Genomic DNA, 21,459 nt, shown 5'->3' on the forward strand with positions numbered 1-21,459 from the left:
TAATAGTACTGCATGGCCAACTTTAAGTTAGTACATATTTTTTTTCTGTTGTCAAAATGCCACTCTGCTTTCCCTGGACCTTTGTACCTCATAGTACTAATTCAGTTCACTTTTTCCCCTAAAGTGCTTGCGTCAATTTGAAAGTGAAACTCTTGTCATTTTATGGCCACTGAACTCATGTCAGCTTTGCATACATGGCTTGCGGTGAAAAGGCGGGCGATAAAATGATACTCTTTATTTATTTCCCCCGTAAAAGCTGCGCTTGAGGGGCGGGGCGGGGCAGGGCAGGGCGCGGTGATTTGTGTGAGGTCAACGCCTCGACGTCACTGGCCGGGGCTTTCCTCCTTGACGTCACGCGGCAGCCGGGGGAGAGCTCCAGCCGCGGCTACAGCTCACCACACCAAACCGAACCGAACTTCACCGCAGAGCCAAAGCACTGCGCTCGTTCACCGAGAGCATTTTTTTTTATTTTCAGGCCACCGGCAGTCTCCGACGGGCAGACGGACTCGCGTTGTTGTCAAGCGTCGGAGCAGCAAAAGAAGGAAGAAAAAGAAGGTGGAGGAGGAGGAGGAGGACGGAGGAGGAAGCCCGGGAGAGACGCCGTCGAGGGGGCTCAACGCTGCTAGGTAAGTCAAGCCTTTTTTTCCGGGGGTGGTTTACCCGTCTACATCTACCTTATTATCTTTTTTAAAGACTCGAATGGTAAACCCGAGTCATGCGTCGGTGGGCGCGCGTGGCACAGCACGGAACGGCACGGAACGGCACGGCACACGCTAGCATAGCAAACGGGAGCTAAACGCCTTGTCGGCGGTTCGTGCCTCGACGTGTCTCTCCCTGACGGATAGCCGGGCAGACAGAAGAAATCGGCCCATTTCCTGCCTGTCGCAGTCGAAAAGCTTCTAAAAGCAGGGCTGGGAAAGCTTTTGGAGCCTTAAACCATTTTTTCCTCCCCCAAATGGAACCATTTTCTGAATTGAAACGCCAAAATACACGAAAAGGTGTGCCATCTCCCACCACCTTTAAAGAGCAAAATGTCTCCAAATTCTTCACCGCAGATTTGCAGAGAGCCGTATGTGGCTCTCGAGCCAAGCTTCGGGACAATTGGGATGTCACTGTACATTAGCGACACTGACGTGTAGAGATCCGAGCCAGCTGATTTTTGGGCCCGACTCCAGATACGAGTCTAGAAATGAGGATTTTGAACAATCGGATGGGTTGCTAGGAAGCAAACACGCTTTGTTTATGCTTCCAAAGGATTTTTTCCCCCCTGTCCCAGACACCCAAGCGTGACCTCGCGTGGAGGCGCCTCGGGTTCCCGCTATCGCACGCTTCACGTTACACGTCGTCAGGATGTCTCTCGTACTTTCGATGTCCCGGTTGAGGAGCCATTGCATGGCATTTCTTTTGGCTGCGGCCTGCAGAAAACACCTGAATCATTTATTGAAACAAGCGGGCTTTTTTTGCGGTGACCCACTTGAAGAGCGTCTGGAAAATCCTCCAAAGGCCAAGAAGACCAGATGTGCCACAAAACAATGGCAATAAGCCTGTTTACGGCTTTCATTCGGGGCTGCTGTATTCCATTAGATAAGCACGTTTGTGCTTGTTCAATAGAGCAGCCGAGGAGTGGGAGGAGGACAAGTGTGTGGAACAAAGTGTGTTCAAGTGTGTGTTCAAGTGTGTGTGCGAGCCGAAATCTCAGGCTGTTTCCACCCATCTGCCGCACACACACACACACACAACATTGGCATATGATTTCAAAGTGAGCGTCATAACTCTTATTGGCCATTGTCGCTCCGATAGAATCACGTCAACCTTCACAGTTGTTTTGACGGCATTCGGCCCGTTGGTCTATTTTGCCTTTGTGTTACGCCGACCTTTAAGAAGTATAAAAAAAGTACATTTTTCCAAGTAATAACAATGATGTCATTGTTTTGCTTCAGTTCGTATCAATTGTACATTTATGATATGCGCCACCTCTGCTCTGCAGTATTGTATATCAGTTCACTATCTATTTTCAGTCAATAGTCGCTTCTTCCATGGAACAAAAAACAACATGGATGATAAAAAAAAAAATAGGGTTGGAGACGCCAGCGAGCCAAAGCGTACACGCCAAAAATCCAAATATGTGCGCGCTCCACTCAACAGCTGGACAACACCTTGTATAGCATGTTGTTTTTCACGTGGCGTTAATGTGGCGCTTTGTCTACGCGCCCGCTTAAGTGGCCGCGTCGCACAGAGCGCCGCCCGCCGTTTGGCTGGCGGGTCGCCGGTGTTGCCCCGGCAACGGCTCCGGCGCCGCCGCGTGAAGTGGAAGGAAGACGCTGGCTTCCCACCCCAAATACGCCACGGGATGGCGTCACGCCTCTAATTGAGGTTCTAATTGCGGGCAATTTTCCCTTTTGAAATCTAACGTTAAATACAAGGGAACTGTACGTGGTTTGTGGCGTGGTGACGTGGCTTCTGCTAGTCACTGCGTGAATGTGGGCCGTGTCCTGCGGGGAAACGGGGTCGCGGCTCAGGCGGGAAGTCTGACGCTGCGTGGGCGTGCGCTGTAACTTCCTTTTTCTCCTCACAGAGACGGACGGCGGCCGTCGGCCAGGCCCAAGCGACCGCCTTTTCGGGGCTCCGCCGCGGTGAAAGACATCCTCCGGGCGGCCAGATGTTGCCGCTCTTTGGCGACTAACGGTCCGCCACGGGGACTTTTGTCAGGCCTAAAAATGGGATCGGAGAAAGACTCGGAGTCGCCGCGCTCTTCGCTGAGCGGCGTCCCCGCTCCAAAGTGCCGGGCGGCGGGAAAGCGCCGGATCTCCTTCCGCAGCCTCTTTGGAGGAAAGCGGGCTTCCCGGGCGGCCATAGGAGGGGCCGCTCCGCCATCCCTGGCGCCGGCGCCACAGCAACAACGGGAGCATCAGCGGGAACAGCTTTTAGCGTCGACCGCCTCTGACGTGGCGCCACGCGGCCAGGACGGCGCCCCCTCCGGGCCGGCCGCCCCCTCGGGCCCGGCCCCCCCCTCGGACCCGGCCCCCCCCTCCGGCCCGCCCCCCCCGGGAGACGGAGAGTGGCTGGAGTGCCCCCTGTGCCTGGTGCGTCAGCCGGCGGAAGGTCTGCCGGAGCTGCTGGGCTGCGGCCACCGCTCGTGCCTGTGCTGCCTGCGTCAGTACCTGCGCATCGAGATCACGGAGAGCCGCGTGCAGCTCAGCTGCCCCGAGTGCGCCGAGCGCATGGCGCCCCGCCAGGTGGCCCGCATCCTGGACGACCGCGCCCTGCTGGACAAGTACGAGGAGTTCCTGCTCCGCCGCTGCCTGGCCTCCGACCCCGACTGCAGGTGGTGTCCGGCGCCCGATTGCGGGTAAGGGACGCGCCGTCTGACCTTTTGACCCCCCCGACGGGCCAAACCACAGAATTGTTTTTACTTTTTGTGGGACAGGTTCGCCGTGATCGCCTCGGGTTGCGCCAGCTGCCCCCGCCTGCTGTGTCGGCGCGAGAGCTGCGGCGCCGACTTCTGCTACCACTGCAAGCAGGCCTGGCATCCCAACCAGACGTGCGACTCGGCCCGCCGCCAGCGGGCCCACTCGCTGCACACGCACTCGCCCAGCTGCACCCAGGAGCAGGGGCCCCCCGGTAAGAACTGGTGGAGGTGCCGGTGGTTTTGTTGGGGGGGGGAGATAAGACTGAGCCGTGTGGTGGGTCTCAGCGGACGACATCAAGCCGTGCCCGCGCTGCGGCGCCTACATCATCAAGATGAACGACGGCAGCTGCAATCACATGACGTGCGCCGTGTGCGGCTGCGAGTTCTGCTGGCTGTGCATGAAGGAAATCTCCGACCTGCACTACCTCAGGTAGAGCCGGCCGCCGCCCCCCGAAAGCCCGCCCCCCGCCGCCCCACCCGATCCGACCGCCCTCACCCGCAGTCCGTCCGGCTGCACCTTCTGGGGCAAGAAGCCGTGGAGCCGGAAGAAGAAGATCCTGTGGCAGCTGGGCACGCTGATCGGCGCCCCCGTGGGCATCACGCTCATCGCCGGCATCGCCGTCCCCGCCATGGTCATCGGCATCCCCGTCTACGTGGGACGCAAGGTGAGTGAGAAAGAGAGAGAGAGAGAGACAGAAACTTTTTTTCTTTTTATTTCTATTGCCACACTGGCAATTTCCTTTTGCTGTGCCGCAGATCCACGCTCACTACCAAGTGAAGAAGACGCCCCGCCACCGCCGCAACTTGGCCATCACCGGCGGCGTGGCCTTGTCCGTGCTCAGCGCGCCCGTCATCGCGGCCGTCAGCGTGGGTGAGGAAGCCGCCCCGGCCGCCCCGGGGGAGCCGTTCCACCCCGGGAAACTTTGGCCGAGACCTCCCCCCCTTTTTTTCCTCAGGCATCGGCGTGCCCATCATGCTGGCGTACGTTTACGGCGTGGTGCCCATCTCGCTGTGCCGAGGAGGTGGCTGCGGCGTGAGCGGGGGGAAGGGCCGGGGAGTCCGCATCGATTTCGACGAGGACGACGGACCCATCACGGGTGAGGGGTGCGGGGGGGGTGTGTGCTCGCCCGCCCGCCGGGATTATACTTCAATTGGTGCCGGCGAGCTCGAAAAAAAAACGTAGCTGCTGAATTTGCCTCGTCCTGTCTCGTGTCGGACCCAGTGGCGGACGCGTGGCGAGCTCTCAAGTCGCCCAGCTCGGGCGAGAGCAGCCTGGACGGCGCCGTCAGCGGCCTGAGCACCACCTCCCCCAGCGAGGGCCTCTCGGGGGCGCCGCCCACCGTCGGCGACACGCCTCGCTCCGACGCCCTGGCCGGCGGCGGCAAGTTCGGCAGGTGAGGACCGCCGGCCGCGCGCGCACCCGAGCCCCCCCCCCCTTACGCCGAGACTTCGCCTTCAGGCCCGAGGTCCGGACGGGGGACTCGGCCGAGGAGGAGTGGGCCCGGAAGGAGGCGGGCGGCGACGGCGCCAGCACGCGGGGGATGGCCGGCTCCATCGTCTCGTCTCAGGCGCCGCCCGATAGGTACTATTTGATGACTTGGCTGGTCGGGGGGGGGGCCCCACTTTGACTTCTTTGGCCCGCTCTCCAGGGAGCGCGCCAACCTGGAAATCCAAGTGGACATCGAAAGCAAACCCAGCCACCTCTGCCTGACCAGCGAGGAGGACCTGGCGCTGGGGACGGCCGGCGTTTCGGCGGCGGCGGAGGGGGATCCGGGGGAGGAAGAGGAGGAGGAGGAGGAGGAGCCCCTGGACTGCAGCTCCAGGCGGGGCGGCGCCTCGGGCGGCCCGCCGGGGGACGTGACCTTGGCCCGGCCCGAGAGCATCCGCAGCGACCTGGAGATGTCCGACACGCAGTCGGACGACATCGCCGAGCTGACGTCGGACGAGTGCGACTCGCCCCGGGGGACGGGCGGCCCCGCCCGGGCCGACGCCGTCCTCTACGTGTGAGTGGCCGTGGGAAAGCCTTTGGGCCTTTTATTTCAGACACCACCAGCGGATATCGGAGCGAAGGCGACCGGGCCTGTCTGGATGATGTGTCGTGAAGAACAAAGCAATCCTCCAATGGCTTTTGTTTCCCTAGAGATCAGCTCTCAGGAACGAACGCACAAGAAACTTGTTTTTGTTTTGGCGGAAGGATTCTGCTTACTGGCCAGCTGACAATCACCTCAATGTCAGAGTTGTACCTCTGACATAGACCGGAGAGACTGACTGCTTCACGCAAGTGGGCGGGAAAGGCACCAAACAGGGGGAGGGGACAAGCAAGGATCGTCGCGTCCCGAACCACGGCGCCTTTAGTTTGCTTCTCCCGTTCCGGCGGCATGTCGAGATCCGACACGACCTTTGGGACTTTGGCCTTTTTCCTTCTCATAGCAAAGATGGCGGTACGCCATTGTGGATGCACACACATGAAGTTGGCCCAATTCCATATTTGTGTCTTTTTGTTTGAATGTTTTGAATGCGCACTTGTGCACTTTATCCAAAATGAGCTTTTTTTGTACGCATCATCACGTTTGCATTTAAAGGGGACTCGTCAGACATTTTTCGCCCAACAATTGAAAAGTTGTGAACCTCATTTTGGGGATGTGGATTGGAATCCAAGGCGTACGCCTTTTGCTCATACTTTTCTTGCCTTGTCATTTAGAGGACACTCGGAATCACCAATAGAGTTCCTTCAACATGCCCTTTTTAAATGGCATTCAGTCATACACGGAATCACACCGGGATGCCTTCATGTCGGATGCCACTCCAATTTCATCCTCCACTAACGTTTGTATTTGGATTTTTTTTCCTTCTTTGAATGCCTTTGATTGCGACGTCGGAGGCCAACGCCTACCTAGCCTGCCGTCGTCTTAATGGTTCTCACCGGCTTGAATTGTTTCTCCGCATTTGCGCCGGCCTATAAAAATGTCCGCCTGGAATCTTCTCGTTGACGTGGCTCATTTTGGCCTTTGGCTGCTGCTTTCATTTGCTGCACTTGTTGCTGTTTTTGTTCGCCCGCCTGCCTGTAACAAACCACTTGAATGTACCACAGGCCCGACAGACCGGGCGTCCAACGGACTTATTTTGATGGAAGGAATATAGATTGAGCAATATTCCAGCATCACTAAACCGCTCGTAGACTTCCCGTCACTGTCAAAGTCGCCAAAGCAGGACTGTGAATGATTTATTTTTGGTGGGGGGAAATAAACACACACTGATGTTGACCTGAGCACAGTGTCATTCTATCATGTACAGTTCAACTCTTGATTCATTTTGATCTAAGTGTTCCCCCCTTTTTTTCCAGAATGCTGTATATAAAGTCAATTTATACTTCAACGTCGAATTTTTAACTCCTGTTGTGATAGACATTTTTATCGGTTTGCGTTGCGACACTTTCTCTAACTTTACGTCATTACATCGCGACTGTCGCAAAGCTTGACGTAGACTCCACATCCGGTGGAAGGTTAAACTGACGCCAACTACAACACACGGTAAACATTTTATACTAATTGTCTTTACTCCAGTACATTCATGGTCATTTAATGTCTCTGAACATAAGGATATTGTGATGCGAACATAATGTAACTGCCGTCCACAGAATGATAGTATCGCCGATATCACGACATGTCATTGACGGCGACTGCTTGACTTGCTCGGGTGCTAACACAATAGCGCGCTAACATATCGCGTGATTATGGCAAACACTTGATTTTGAGGAGCGATACGATTCCTTGGACATTTATTAATTTATTGGTGGGTGTAATGTTTCTTTGGACAATGTCGATGTTAATAGTTTTGTGTCTTCGTAGCCCTCCAAAACACCCGTCTTTTTCATCCCATTTCCGATCACGTGATGGGATTCGTCAACCTAACACAATTATTCATCGTGTACATGAAAACTAAATTAACACTGTCACCGTTTTGATTTATTATACTTGCAATTGATAACAAAAAAAACCGTGCAGTAGTGTCTAACATAGAGCTAAAATTAATAGTATTTTTAAAAGTAATAGTAGTTTTTTTCCTCGGAATTTAACCAGACGTTAATGAATTCAAACATTTTGCCAACATGTGCAAGCGTTTGCCCTTTTGTCTCCGAAACCTCCCCAAGTCGACCATTTTTGTGGCTGACTCTGGGTTTTGCGGTCACGCAGAACCATGCCCTTCGTGGACCTGCAGTCCCGTCTGGGCCTGAATTTGGACGGCTGGCTGCTGGTGCAGAGCGCGCCGCAGCCCAACCGGCGCCCGGCGCGCTGCCACGCCTTCGAGAAGGAGTGGATCGAGTGCGCCCACGGCATCGGGCAGACCCGGGCCAAGCGCGAGTGTCATCTGGAGATGGAGGACTTCCACGAGTGCATGCACCGGCAGAAGATGGTATTTAGCATACACTTAGAAACAATGGAACTCCAAGGCGAGGGGCCCAAAGCCTTGGTGTGGCTAGCTAGATTGACCATTGCTGTGATTTTGGTTGACAATCCTTCCCTTCTCTTGTCTTGTCTGTGGGAGCAGCACCAGCGTTTGTACGCCATTCGTCAGCAGCGCGACAAGCTGATAAAGGAGGGAAAGTACACGCCACCCCCCCACCACACGGGCCAGGGCGACGACTCCAAACCGTGAAGACCCTACTTGCGTTGTCCTTGTCGTCGTGTACAGTAAAAATCCTCACTTACTAATAAAAGTTATTGCTTCTACCGACACTTCTTTAGTTTTGTTTTGAATAATGTGGTTTTGATCGTATGCAGGTTGACAGTATTGTCATTTGACATGATCATCAGCTGTAAAATAAGGTTCTCAGTCCTACTACTAATTCACACATCCTCGGCCTAACGGAACAACAGATCTTTTTGACGACGCCACAAGAGGGCGCCACAAAGCCGTGTTTCCTAGCTCCTTTTTAGCCACATTTGAAGAAAAAAGATTCCGATTCATCTTGAAGCCTGACTTTTTTTGGATGATTTTTGTGTGCAGCGTTTAAGAAAATGATGTCAATTGTCTCAGCATTGCATCGAGAGAAGCGCCCCCTGGAGGTCAAAAATGGGATTGAACCTTGAAGACAGGCTTTTGCTCTGTCACTCACTCGCCCACACTTGTCGTCCCTGTAATTGATTGACAACGGCAAGCGCACCACGTGTTAGTTGAGTTTTAATTAAAACCCTCATTTAATCCAGATGAACGCCACTTTCTCTGAAGGACGGAGGGGCAGATTTGGGATTATCCCGAAAAGGGCAGACCGACCCCCCTCTGAGTCTCCATCTTTGTCCATTCGTCCCTTTGCAGCTACGACAATCTCTCCAAATCTAGGGATCCGTAGGCAAATAACCACTTGATTGTTGACCTTTTCCAGTCTGTGACGGAAGCACCATTCACGCCAGTGTACAAGTGTATACTAACATAACATGGTACACACCAAGATTGGTTAAAAAAAAAAAGGTTAATACGAATAATGTGTTGCAAAAATGTCAACTGTCAACAGGTGACTTTTCACAGAAGAAGTTTTCTACTGTGTCAGATGTATGACATCATTCCAATGAACTGTGACACAGTAAGTAAAAAGTCAAATAGTAAAGTGTGTTCAGCACGGTGCCAAAGTGTTTAAAAAAAGAATATTTTATTGTATGAGCTCATTCAAATGGGCAAGAAAATAGGTGGAGTATTTCAATCATGGGTGTCAAGGCAGTCTCCTTACTAAATGGACAGAAAAGGACATTTGTATATGAGAGCAGAACATTTACTGGCGTATTTGGGGGGAATAGCGGCTTATTTGCATGATATTCCGTCACCGATCCACGTCAAAGCGTTTGGCTTGTATATGTCAGCAAAACAGGGAGTGGTTGACATAAAATCCCCAACGTGTGCACGTGTATGTGAGGAAAAACAATGTGAGAGCCTTTCTGTAGTGTGTCAGTAGTACGCAGACATTCCTAATGGGCGCTCTTTTTCCTAGATGGTGCGCGTGCGCGGCAAAGGGAAAGGGACGGAGCACGATGACGAGGCATGGGGAGGCAGGAGGAGCGAGCGCCCGGCAATCCCACAGGCAGCACCCCGAAAGCGGCCACACCAAAGCACGTCCGCCGTCTGGGAAGAGACCCACGTCCGGCGCGTCCACGCCGCCACCGCCTTGACGGACTTGGGACTACGGCCTTCGTCTGACCGGGGCAGACACGGAGACGTTTTTAGTCTTCCGTCGAGCGCGTCCGCTCCGCTCCGGCTCGGCCCGGGACGCATTTTTCATCCATCCGGAGGCGGAGGAAGAGAACGAGGAGGAGGAGGAGGAGGAGGAGGAGGAGGAGGAGGAGGAAAAAGAGTTGGAGTCGGAGGGGGCAGCAGCAGCAGCAGCAGCAGCAGCAGCCATACCGGCCTTCCACGCTCGGAGCCCGGCTAGCAGGAGCGCTGCTGAGTGACGGTAAGCCCCAAATTCTTCCTTCCTTTCATAACGGCCATGTCAGCCTCGTCTCCATTGGCTTACGTCCACCAAAGCCGCGAGCAGCAAGAGTGGAAGGATGAAGTGGCGCTTGGTCCCACCACTTTGCCTCATCATCTGTCCAAACAACCCAAACAAGCCATGTCGTTAGAATATCGCGCCGCCCGTTCCCGTGACCGTCATTCCGTTGTTTTTGCCAAAACGGCGCCAGTTGAATGGAGGCTGTCCATTCTGGCATCCCCACAAACAGGTGACCTAGTGACTAGCGATGACTCCCCGTGTGCCCACGGGGAAAGCAATTGGCAGCGGCACGCTGGCCCGCCGAAGGCCCTTCACCACATGTCCGGCACAAATGCATAAATGCCATTGACGCTGTGGACAAAAGAGGCTACACACACACACACACACACACACACACACTTCCCCCCTGTCTGTCCACTCATGCAAGTTCTTTGACATTCACGAGAGAGGAATGCGAGAGTGAAAAAACAACAACGGCAACCACACTACGTTCTCTCTCATATCCAACCATCGGATCATTTTGCACGGAGACGGCAGTTCCCGGCTGGTGGCTAGCTGCGTTTCTCGCAAAGAAAAAAACAAATGCAGACCGGGAGTGATCTCACTGCGGTGGTCCTGGACGCGGCTCAACTCTAATGATAGGTTCGGAGCGATGAAGTTTCCCCACTGCGTGGCTATTTTTTTTCAAACGGCCGCCGACTGGCTCGCTCACTTTTAACACTCGCCGACCGGGGCGGAAAATGACATTTGGAGGCAGACTTTTGACAGCAAAACATCCATTTGTCACCGGTTCAAGTGGAGAAGCAGAGGCTAGGAATGGCCAACTAAGAATGGCATGAAATGTTGCGGCAACTGGTGAGCCAAAGAGTGCGCATGGCACAAGCGCCGGCCAAAACACGGACGTGAAGGCAAGCTAACGACGCGTTAGGACGGCAAACGCGCTGACCCAAATACGGACCCACCGGAAGTCCATTTCCAGCGGCAACATGACTCGGACTAGAAATCTAAGGACACGTTAGCACGAGAGGAGCACCGTGACCCAAATACGCGGCGCAAGTCCAACTCCGGAGCCCACAATGCGACGCCGCTCGAACTTGGGAGGCCCAGCAGAGAACCGAATCCAGCAATTGGCCGAGCGACTTGCCGGCCCTCCCGGTATCGTCGCCACGGCGACGCTCCTCCGAGAAACGTGGCTCTGAGCCGCCTTTTCGATCCAAACCTCCACGTTTAGTCCACTTGAATCCACTTGAAAGGCTCCTTTGACGGAGCGCCAAGATTTCCCAGGCGCTCTAGATGGGCACGCCTGAGCACGTTTCCGTTTGGCGGCCGCGTCGAAGCCCTTTGGCGGATGGGAAGTCCGGCGGCGCCGCTTGGAGAAGCTCATCGATTGACTGGACGGATCCAATTTCACTGGGGCTAATGAAAAGTGTCATTGATTTCTTCCTGGCTATCAATTGGCAGACGGTGCCTCTCAACGCCCGCTGGACGCTTTCGGGAAAAAGTCTTTTCCGTCCGGCGTTTGACTTTTTGCAAAGTCTTTGAATATGAGCCCAATTTCATGGTTTCTTCCCATAAATGTGGATGGAAAGTTCATTTTGGCACAAATATTTCTCTTGAAATTACCATCGGCTGCCAATGCATTTGAACTGAGAGTGTGTGTTTTAAATGGAAAGCTCATTTTGGTCTGAAAAGGGTCCTTCATTCTTTTTTTCACGCTCATTTTGGGCTGAAAAGGGTCCTTCATGATTTTTTTCCCCTTTTCCTCCCCGACAGGCGACCCCGATGGAGTCGTCGGACGACGACACCCTCAGCGAGCGCTCGTGCGTCAGCGAGCCGTCTTTCCGCAGCGAGCGCTCCGGGGGCTCGCTGTCGCCGCGCCGCTCCTCGCCGCAGGCGGGCGACACGCTGCCGTGGAACCTGTCCAAGCACGAGCGGCGCAAACGACGGAGCCAGGACTCGGTGCTGGACCCCGCCGAGAGGGCCGTGGTCCGAGTGGCAGGTAAGGGCCTCCCTTTCAATTACTACAAAAGTGCTCCGCAGTCGGAGACGGTAAAAGTTTATCTTTGTTTTTTCAAAAAATAAACCACCAAAACTGATGGATAGGCCCCCAAGTCAGAGTTCCCTTGTGTCCCAATATCCGCCCCACCGGGACAAAGGCTGGAATGCAGAGCGGCCGGCAATCCTTTAGTTCAGAGGTTGGCCACGGGAGAACTGCAAACAATTCTTTTTTTCAAAGATCTGTTGCTGATCAATGAGCATATGACCGCATCAATAGAGCCACATATGGCTCGCCACCCCTGCTCGATATTAACACGGAGACCCCGCCATCCTGCCCGTAGCATTTTCTGTCCTCGACAGACAATTTCTCCGTTCTCAGTGAGTTAAAAAAGGGTCCCTTAGCCTCCCCCTGCCTTCCTCCCGTTACCACGGTGATGAAAGCAATGGCAGCGGGGGTTGGAAGCAAGTGACAGTGGGCGTAGAAAAGTCAATGAAAGGAGGAGGTGTGGGTGGTGGTGGTGGGGGGGGGGGGTTTAATGACTTTTTCAAGGCAAACTTGTGTGATGGATCAAACGGACCTCGGATTGAGGGAATTGAGCGGGAAAGCTGAAGGAAAATTGTGTGCGGTTCACGTGGATTTCATTCGCCGTTGTACCCCCAAACATTGAAGAACTATATTGAGTGAAAAATTCCCATTTTGTGGTTGAGATGATGCCAAAATACGTGCAAACTACAAGAGCATTGCCATAGATTGACGTCACGTTGCAGCATTGGCATTTTCATTTTTTCCACGTCCGGCAGCAACAATGCCCGTTAGTTATATATCTTTACGTTAATCCCTATTGGATTAATAACATAATCTGTGCGTCGCCCCCCGTCGAAGCTGCTTTACCAAGATTATCCGTTGACGGATGCCATAAAGCAACAGACAGACGGCTACAATATAGCAAATAGTAGGTCAACTATCAAGTCAAATATAGTAGCAACGTGCCTATGGATCGTCAGTTCCACTTTGAGCCGTTAGGTGGTGACGTGTTCCCTCAACTCGGATTTGTTGCCTTTACGGACAGTCTGAAATGACACAATCTTGACGCCTTCAGGGGCATTCTCTCGTCAAGATGTAATGTCAGTAATAGCCGCGTAGAGGGCGCTAACGCCCAAGCTTTCCTCGAATCCCCTTGCTTTTGCCAGCTGGTTAGCTTGGCACGCTAATAGCCACGTTTGGCCGCCGGGCGGTGAGATTCCTGCGGCGGCGTCGGCGCTTCTTGACGAGGCAGAGAGGGATGGAAGATTCCTGCCACGGTAGACGGGACGACTCCAATTCAACGCGAAGGTAGAGGGGATGAAAAGCTCGGATCTCGGCGTTTTTTTGTCTGTTGTTGGAGCGGCCATTTACGGCCGGGAAGAAGCTCCTGGCTCGCTGACGTGCACGGCCGGCTAGAGGAAGCGCCAGTCCGGATACGATCCGGCCCGATAGACTGAAGACCTCCGCCCTCCCCCACACCCACGCTCCGTCCCTGCCTTCTTCCTTCCCACCCCCCCACCCCCCTAGCCATTGCGCCGGCTTGGAAAGCGACACTCCGCGCCTTGCACTTTGTGGATTTTCATCTCCTGCTTCTCCGCCCGGCACACGAACAGCTGTCGCCGCTAGTCGACGATATAAAGGAGGGAGACGGCGAGGCGTCGTGGCCGCGTGTGGGTGCGGAGCAACCTGCACGCTAACGATGGATACATTTCATTTATGTAAGCCCAGTCGCATTTTTCGCCCACTGGAGACTTTTTGGGGCTGTTTTTGACTGGAATTACTGGGCCGAATGCGGCGAGGCCGGCGGTGAAAAGGACGCCGGGAAGTGGAACTTATCTAGGGGGACACTGCGGTACTATTCCCAGCCGAGCCTCGGAGCACCATGGCCGGATTCATCCCCGGCCTTCTGCCGTCCAACCACTCCCAGGAAAAGCAGTTCACCCAGGCCTACGAGGATGTTTTGGAACGATATAAAGGTAACGAACGTTATAGCGGGCGAAGGCTAAAGAAGTCGCGGGACACACACGTCATGATTTACACCTGCACTTGTTTTCTCCCCCTATGTTATCTTAACCACAAGTTCGCTAGAATGTTATCTATTGCTGCTTATGTGTTGTTGGGGATGTATTTTACTTGCACTTTTGTCTATTGAATGTGGGCAACTCGTTCAGTTCTTGGTTGACTTGCTGCTTGCTTTGTTTGGCTTTTGTATCATCTGTATCCGAGTCAATGGAGTTAAATTGAATTCTTGAATTGGACTCCGCGGCGGCAGCACAATCCACAACGGGATGACTCTCGAAAAGGCCGTGAAAGTTTCAAAGGAAACTCTTGACAGTCTCGGGACAACGCACATGACTTTTCTGGGCTTATTTTGAAAATGGGCCTCGTCACATGAATGTGAAAACAAGTACTGAGTGCAACCTTGACATTTCAGCTAAAGCTACACGTCAAGTGTTCATTTGTGCACCAGAATGGAGCTCTATCGCCCAATTTAGTTCTCAGTTGCTCCAATATGGCCAGTGTGTGCTGCATTTTGCCTCTATAATATATGATGACCTTATTATTGAGTGGAATATTCACAGTCATTGATTTTGAACTGTGCTTAACTGCGGTTGGCGTATGTGCAAGCTAGATGCTGTCATTGTCACATTTGATCAGGTTTGGATGAAACGTTTGGGGATGTATTAAAGTCACATGCTTGTGTTGGTTCCAGCACAAACTGTTTCGTTTTTCTTCTTCCTAGCTTATTATTTTGGGAAGAAAGGAAGCTTCTGTCCCATCTGCTCGTCTTTGAATGACCTTTCTCTCTATTCTAATGACTTGTGTACTTTTAGACACACTAGAGAGGAAGCACTTTTACGGAGTCCACACACACACACATGCATCCGTCACCTTGTGTTTGCGCTGTAAATATCAAGGGCACCCCCACCGCCACCACCACCGCCACCGCCGTGCGTGCGTGCGTGCCAGGGTAAATGTCCAGCTCGCCGTTGCTGAGAATTGAATGGCGGTGGCGGGGTGGGTGGTACCAGCCAATCTTCCGCTCCCTTTGCCCCGTCTTTTTTTTCGTAAGCCCCCTAAAGCCCCCCCCCCCCACTTTAAAAATGAATGCCTCTGCTCCAATTGACCGAGTCACGTGGGATGAAATTGAGCCGGGCCTTTTAATTATTGAGTTTGAAATGCAACTCCTCTGGCTTTAAGAGTGTGCTCTTCTAAAATTGGACCTTTCTTTTGCGCACCCCCCCCCCCCCCCCCCCACCCCTCTCCAAACTTTGCTCATCCTGCTGTCACATTTTTTTTTTTGCCTGCTGTCACATTTTTTTTTTTGCCTCAGTCATCAAAATGTGCAAGCTTTTCTCATTCCAAGCTGCCCAAGACATTTGTCAAGTGATTTCTAGTGGAAAGGGCAACATATTTTTGCATTTAATCTGCTAATATGGCGGCGACATGTTACCTAAAGACCAAGCGGGTAGAGAGAGGGATGAGGAAGTAGCAGAGTCAGCCGTCTGAAATCCTCGCGGAGAAACGGAGGAAGTTTGGCAGGAAAGCCAACAATTGGAATTGAATTCCACCGCGGTCACTTTTTGTTGAAGATAATTATAGAACGTGTCAATCTGTCCTTTCACGCTGTGTGTCCATGTCCACTCGTGATTTTGCTTTGCATTCAAAGAGATAAAAAATGGATTTCCCGGACAAAGGCCGTTGGGGAGCGTTGATATTTTTGCGCGTGGCCTACTTCTCTCTGTCTGGAACCCACCCACCCACGAGGCAGCGGCGTCTGACGTTGGTGACGCGTCCGTTTGATCTGACTTGTTTGATGATTCGACTAGTTCTGCATGGATGAAGACGGACAGCCAGACAGTGGCTTTTGGGGCTTATTGTACACCATTTTCCATTGCTTGCTGTATTCATTTGGTTCTTGAGCTGGTTGTTGATTTCCTTGGAGGCGGGCCAGAGGGGAAAGTCTTAGAGGCGGGCCTTTTCAGGCCGTCCGTCCCAGCGGAAGTCCAAAGAAACTTCAAGAGCGTCGCTTCGGCCTTCTTACATAACCGGCAGCACCCGGACGGCTGTTTTTTCTTTTTCCATGCGTGTCATCAACGAAGCTCATTGTGCGTGTCACGCCGCCGATTGGTGTCCGGCCGGGGCTGGCTCAATCCCGCCCGCCCGCCCGCCTCTCGCAAATATTTGCCAGCGTGGATACCAAGTGTGTGTGTTAGCCCGTTATTGTCTGAGCATCGCACAGGGACTGCATTCATGGCAACTTGTTCGTATGTTTATCGAGTCTTTTTCAAATAAGGGGCTGTACATTTTTGGCCCTGGCTTTTTATTTCTACCATTGTTTTGGTGTGAGCCTTTGAATGCCAACGGATGCGTGAAGACCGACCAAAGTGGGTCAAGTAGATAGCAAGATGGCAGATACGCATGTGTGGGCGTCACGTCCTCTTTGCTTTGACTCCGATCGGCGGTGAGACTCCACGGGAAATCCAATGGCCCAGACGGATTCTTGCCAAATGTCCAAATGGACGGCCACTTTGGCCCGCTTCACCCACGGGGCCAGATCCGTAGCCACGTTTGACTCGGGAGAAAGAATAGCCGGCGGCACGCTGACTTTGAATCTTCTCCAATTCCTCCCAAGCAACGTTCCGCTCCATAATGGAATGCCACGGAAACACCAGATACGCTACAATTTTGTCACCCCCCCACCCCTCCCCTCCGGGTTTCACTTCGCCGTGCTCCGTCGTTAGCGGGTCATGGGGACGAGTTAATCTGCATCTACTTCTCTTAACAGGCTTTGCTCTTAATAGAGATGCGCTATAATTATCAGCCACGTTAGGATCGGAGCCACCCACCCACTTTGTTCTTCCCCCGATCTTGTCTTGTTGTCTCATCAAATCCAATCCCCACACGTAACAATTGAAGGCCACGCCCATCTTTATACCAAGTATTTAAGACTCAGAAGGTAAGCCCTAGCTAGCCCCAGTAAAAAAAAGAACAATTTAGCACGTTAGCATTTTGACTGGGCCGGAAACGTGGATGGCGAGCAGCATCTTTGTGAGCGAGCCAGCCACGGATCAATCGCGGCCCCCCGCTAACTTGAACCCACACATGGTCTGTGTGCCATCTGTCAGAAGACCCTGACGAATAATCACCTGCCACTTAACCCCCCCCCCCAAAAAGCTATTTGTATAGCAATTAGACAATGCGACCATAACCACTGTAATTAGCTCAAGATGCTAACTGCTATCATGTGTGTTGATCCAAATGTCAGCATCCGCAGAATGCTCATAAAATGGGAAGCGGCGGAGGGGGAGGGTCTTCCGGGAGCCCCTCCTTCCTTCTCGACCCTGGCTGCTCCCTTCTTTCACCCCTCCACCTCTTTTTCCCACTAATCGTTCGTCCCGGTCTGGAGTTGCCGTATTTGCCCGCCCCCCCCAATATGCTTCTTTTTTAATCTTAGCATGTAATCGCTCAACAGCATTCCTACACAAGAGGGGCGAGGAGGTGTGTCTTAAAGGTGTAAAGTGGCCTTAAAAGAAGGGGGAAGGAGGGTGAAGAGCTTGGCCTTTTTTGCCGTCGAAAAACACTTGGAAAACATAGAAAATTGAATAATGCCTGATGGAATAGTGCGCAAAGTTTTTGCATAAAAGGGCGAGACGCTTATTCACCATTTGTTGACGTACAGAAACTCTAGTGTTGACTCTCCTTCCATCTGTCATGCGCGCGCGTGCGTGTGTGTGTGGCGAGAACATTCCTGGAATAACAAAATGATGGCGGCGAGGGGGCGAGGTCGGTTTGGTTTTGGCGGGGGCTTCTGACGACTTGACAACTTTTGCCAAGCTAATGTTATTGGTTTTTTTTTTTTGTGCGACTTGCTCATTGTGCCACCTGCTGTCCAAATTGTAGAATGGCTCGTACGGGTGGGCGTCAACAAAAGGAGAATGGAGGAGCGCGCAGAGTGGTGGCGTTTGTCCGCGCCCCATCGATGAATTCTTTACCCCCCGGGGAAGAAACGTGAATTTTTAAATCTTCCCTTGAATTTCTGGCCTTTTGATCTCGCTTCCGGCAGCCAACCAGACGGCGGCCGGCTCTTTCCGTGTCTCCAGACAGGTGTCGGGTCTGGCCTCGCCCCTTTAAGTGGCCCATTAGCACCATTCCATCCCGACAACTGACGGTCGTCTCGAATGTGAGCGGCAGTTGTGGGCGTTCCAGCGGCCCAGCCGTGGTCCCGGCTGAAAGTCGGGCGCACCCAAAAAGCACGGCACAGCTGTGCGCATTTCTCTCAAATGACTCTAAATCACATTGAATGCTAGCTAATATTAGCAAGCTGAATGGACGGTCGCTTCCACGTGTTTGGAATAGTGGAGCACTAAATTGGCCAGAGGAAGGTGGATTTTATTCTCGGACGGGGAACTTCCCCGACCGCAAATTCATCGCGCTGAATCACCCGCCGCCATCTAAAATAGTCGGCGTATTTTTGTCATACTAATGATATTTTTTTTCTTCTTTTTTCACGTGTCCGCCCTCCCTTCCTTCTTCCCTCACTCACCGAAACATTTAACTTCTTTGACATCTTTGCTCAAATGTGTTTTGCTTGCGCTTTCTACGGTTAACACCTCGGGCTCACTCTAGCGCCTCTTGTGTCCGCGCAAATCCTGTGTGTATGTTTGGGGTTGGAGGAAAAGGTCTGCGTGGGTGACTGGAGAGCTTTGTGTGTGGGGGAAAAAGGCTCCTTTTTTGAAGGACTTGTTCTAGTGGGATTGAAGAAGTATTGAAGCGACCCACCCTTGTTAAAAGGAGGACCGCCCTGATCTAAACAGTCATGTTGCTGCTCATTTTTAGCCTCAAGTCCAATAAAACGGGCTCGGTGCCTCAATCCGACAACCCCATAACAATAATAAGGCTAAATGACTATTAATGTTTTTGGGGAATCAAATGTATCGGAAAGGCCTCCCTGGGCACGTCCAAATGTTTCATGGCCTCCGCTCCGTTGGCCAACCTGAAGTCGAAGACAACGCCAATGCCCCGTTAATGATTAACGACTCGAGCCAGTCAAAGAACATCCCCGTCCGTCTGTACTTCAACGAGCGCTCCTTTAGAGTTGCCGCGCTCGACGGCACGGTAAAGCCGGCCAAAAAGTGGGCGTGGCCTTTGCCGACGACGAATAAGCTTCACACACACACACACACACACACACGTATACACACGCACTGCCGTAACGCTAGGCTAGGAGCGCAGCACGTGCGTCTGCAGCCGTGACATCAGCGGGCCGCTCAAAGTCCAGTTCCTCTATCCGGCTTAGAGTGGCACACACACACACACACACACACACGGCGAGACAGACGGATTAATGCGGACGTACGTCTTCCCCGCGACAATGTGGATCTGGGACGTCCCTACTGCTGGTCATTCCTCACCTCGCCACCCCCTCGCCGGTTAACCGTGAGCGCGGGAGGGATGAGCTCGGCGGCCGCCTACAGACAGTTCCTCCAGGACCTGGAGGACAAACGAGGTAGACCTTTGCCTTGGGGACCTAGCATTTAGCTTTTTCGAATGACTTGGAGCGGCCCTCCTCCGGCCAAACGAGGAAACGGAGCCGGTAAATTGACAGCCGTGGGTTGGGCAGGGGGAGAAAAATGATGTCATACCTGCTCTTCCGGAGTTGCTCGAAAGGTCGCCGTTGCCGCCGCCGCCGCCGCTCTTTAAAGAGTCTCACGCCTGCGTGTCCGTTTGAAAAGGACACCTTTTTTTTCAAATGTTTTTGCGCTCGTTGACCTCCCCACTTTCAACTGCGCCCTGAAATCCTCACTCAAAACAACTTCCGTAGACACCGCTTCACTGATAATAGTAGACATTTTAAGATCCATTTGAATGAGTGTTTTTTTTTTTTTGGCTTTTAAAAATATGATGATGTTTTTTCAGATACACTGACTACTTAATAACTAATGATGAGCAGCACAAAAATGGCAGTTAACCACTGTCGCTAATTGTTTACGTTGGCCGTCTGTTTTCTGGCAGTGGACACTCGATCCCCCGCACACGTTTTTTTCCAACAAAAGACGCGCGTGGGATGTTTGTATTCTGGTATCAGCTGACACTACTCCTAGGAGGATCTTTTTGTCTGTGAATTGGAGCACTTTTTTTTTGGGAAAACCACTCCAGAGCGCACTTGTGTGCTACGTATGCTAATGATGCAACAGCTGCACAACACACCTCCAGTCGCTTTGTGACTCGTACTGGTTTTCACTAACCGGTCTTTTGTGTGTGTGTGTGTTTGGAATCTTTCAACACACACCTGCTACTCCTTCGGCAAGTGTCTTGTAAATCCTATCCCGAAAAACATTAGCCCTGACAATAGTTTTCCTGTCCCGTCTGAATTAGCATCACAATAGCCTGCTATCAAATATTAGCATCAGATTTTGAAGGCATCTGGGGCCGTTTTTTTTTTTTTACAAACTTGTAGAACGGTTATATCGGAGAATAGATTGATTTATCTCTCAATTGTTTATCCACAGCAGGCTAGCTCAGTTGGTCGTCTGCGCTAATGTTTATGTTTCAGGTTCATTCACCGGAGAGCGTGTTAGCATAACCTTTGTGTGTGCTGCGATATGCTTCAGGTGACTTGGCATTTGTGTTCTTAACTTGGCCCTTAAGTGTCCTTTGTGATTCCAACATTGACTTCCATCTGTGTTTTAGCAACTGGTTTTCTTTTTAGATTGAGCCCAAACTGTCATACAAGTCGTTGTGAATGCGTGTTGACATCTTAGCGCTGCTTTTTGAGGAACTCCAGCCTGCTTATCTCTCATTTTTCTATTTGTGTTGTATGTACTCGTACAGTAAACATTTGTTAAGCTTGGGATGGCACCATAGTACCAAAATATGCTGATAACCTACGGAGGGAGGGCGGTGGCGTTGTTTATTACGTGCGTGTTTTTACATTTGCAATAGTGCCGAGGCACCAGTCGTCAACAGAACCTATTAAACGGAGGCTGGATATTCAGCGCGCTCTCTTATGTGACACATCTTGTCATTCCCGACATATACTTGCAAGCAATGAGATTAGGCGCAGCGTGGACAAAAGTGTTTTGTCCGCCGGCCCGAGGCACTCGGTCATATGAGGAGGGCTTTTGGACTTTTGCGGTTAAGCTAACATGAGCGGGCGCCATTGTGGCCGACGTGTCATGAGTTTGTTTTGGAGCCAACCGCCGTCACGCGGGTTCAAAGCCACGTCTAATTCCATTAAGGGGGATTGCGGCTCTTGAAATTGTCGAGCAAAATGACGAGCCTCCTTCCTTTTGCAGCGCCTCCCTCCTTTGTTATGCTAGCCACGCTAACTTGTGACGAGAGAAGCGTGCCTGGCCGGCCAAATCCGAGCATTGTTCAACTTGTGGACTTTCCAACCGTGTCAATATTTCTCGGGCTCGTTGAGCAAAGGTTTAGCTTTGGGAATTTCCTCAAGTTTACTGTGACAAAATAGCTTTGGCCTTTGAAAGTAGGATTTTAGCATAGCCACACTTTTGACACATTTAGGTCAAAGGTCAAGTGAAG

The 21,459-nt window shown here is 52.3% G+C and overlaps 3 protein-coding genes across 8 annotated transcripts in view; all 3 read left to right on the top strand.

Annotated features, from left to right (window-relative positions):
* The first annotated feature begins 312 nt into the window (after nucleotides 1–312).
* rnf19b (ring finger protein 19B) lies at nucleotides 313–6,677 on the top strand. Of its 2 annotated transcripts, XM_077743123.1 has the most exons (11): nucleotides 313–626; nucleotides 2,576–2,633; nucleotides 2,710–3,349; nucleotides 3,428–3,621; nucleotides 3,695–3,839; nucleotides 3,912–4,074; nucleotides 4,166–4,280; nucleotides 4,366–4,506; nucleotides 4,632–4,803; nucleotides 4,869–4,991; nucleotides 5,059–6,677. In XM_077743123.1, the coding sequence occupies exons 3-11, from the start codon at nucleotides 2,718–2,720 to the stop codon at nucleotides 5,414–5,416; spliced, it is 2,043 nt and encodes a 680-aa protein (XP_077599249.1). In that variant the 5' UTR covers nucleotides 313–626; nucleotides 2,576–2,633; nucleotides 2,710–2,717; the 3' UTR covers nucleotides 5,417–6,677. The 2 variants fall into 2 exon arrangements, with proteins under 2 accessions (XP_077599249.1, XP_077599250.1); XM_077743124.1 differs by having other exon boundaries at nucleotides 315–626; nucleotides 2,576–3,349.
* Nucleotides 6,678–6,815: 138 nt separating this feature from the next.
* On the top strand, nucleotides 6,816–8,145 carry ndufs5 (NADH:ubiquinone oxidoreductase subunit S5). Its single transcript, XM_077743127.1, has 3 exons — nucleotides 6,816–6,939; nucleotides 7,603–7,822; nucleotides 7,958–8,145. The coding sequence occupies exons 2-3, from the start codon at nucleotides 7,607–7,609 to the stop codon at nucleotides 8,063–8,065; spliced, it is 324 nt and encodes a 107-aa protein (XP_077599253.1). The 5' UTR covers nucleotides 6,816–6,939; nucleotides 7,603–7,606; the 3' UTR covers nucleotides 8,066–8,145.
* A 1,605-nt stretch (nucleotides 8,146–9,750) lies between these two features.
* The window catches only part of macf1a (microtubule actin crosslinking factor 1a), a 61,403-nt gene continuing 49,694 nt past the window's right edge, over nucleotides 9,751–21,459 (top strand). For 3 of the 5 annotated variants that reach the window (XM_077743057.1, XM_077743058.1, XM_077743063.1), the window contains exons 1-2: nucleotides 9,751–9,851; nucleotides 11,664–11,889. In XM_077743057.1, the coding sequence (XP_077599183.1) occupies nucleotides 11,673–11,889 (217 nt within the window). In that variant the 5' untranslated portion in view covers nucleotides 9,751–9,851; nucleotides 11,664–11,672. Of the gene's footprint in view, nucleotides 9,852–11,663; nucleotides 11,890–12,806; nucleotides 13,890–19,237; nucleotides 19,424–21,459 lie in introns of those variants that run through there. The other 2 variants (XM_077743059.1, XM_077743061.1) reach the window with 2 other exon arrangements.

This window comes from Stigmatopora nigra, chromosome 21 (genome assembly GCF_051989575.1).
Source record: "Stigmatopora nigra isolate UIUO_SnigA chromosome 21, RoL_Snig_1.1, whole genome shotgun sequence".
NCBI classification, from domain to species: Eukaryota; Metazoa; Chordata; class Actinopteri; order Syngnathiformes; family Syngnathidae; genus Stigmatopora; species Stigmatopora nigra.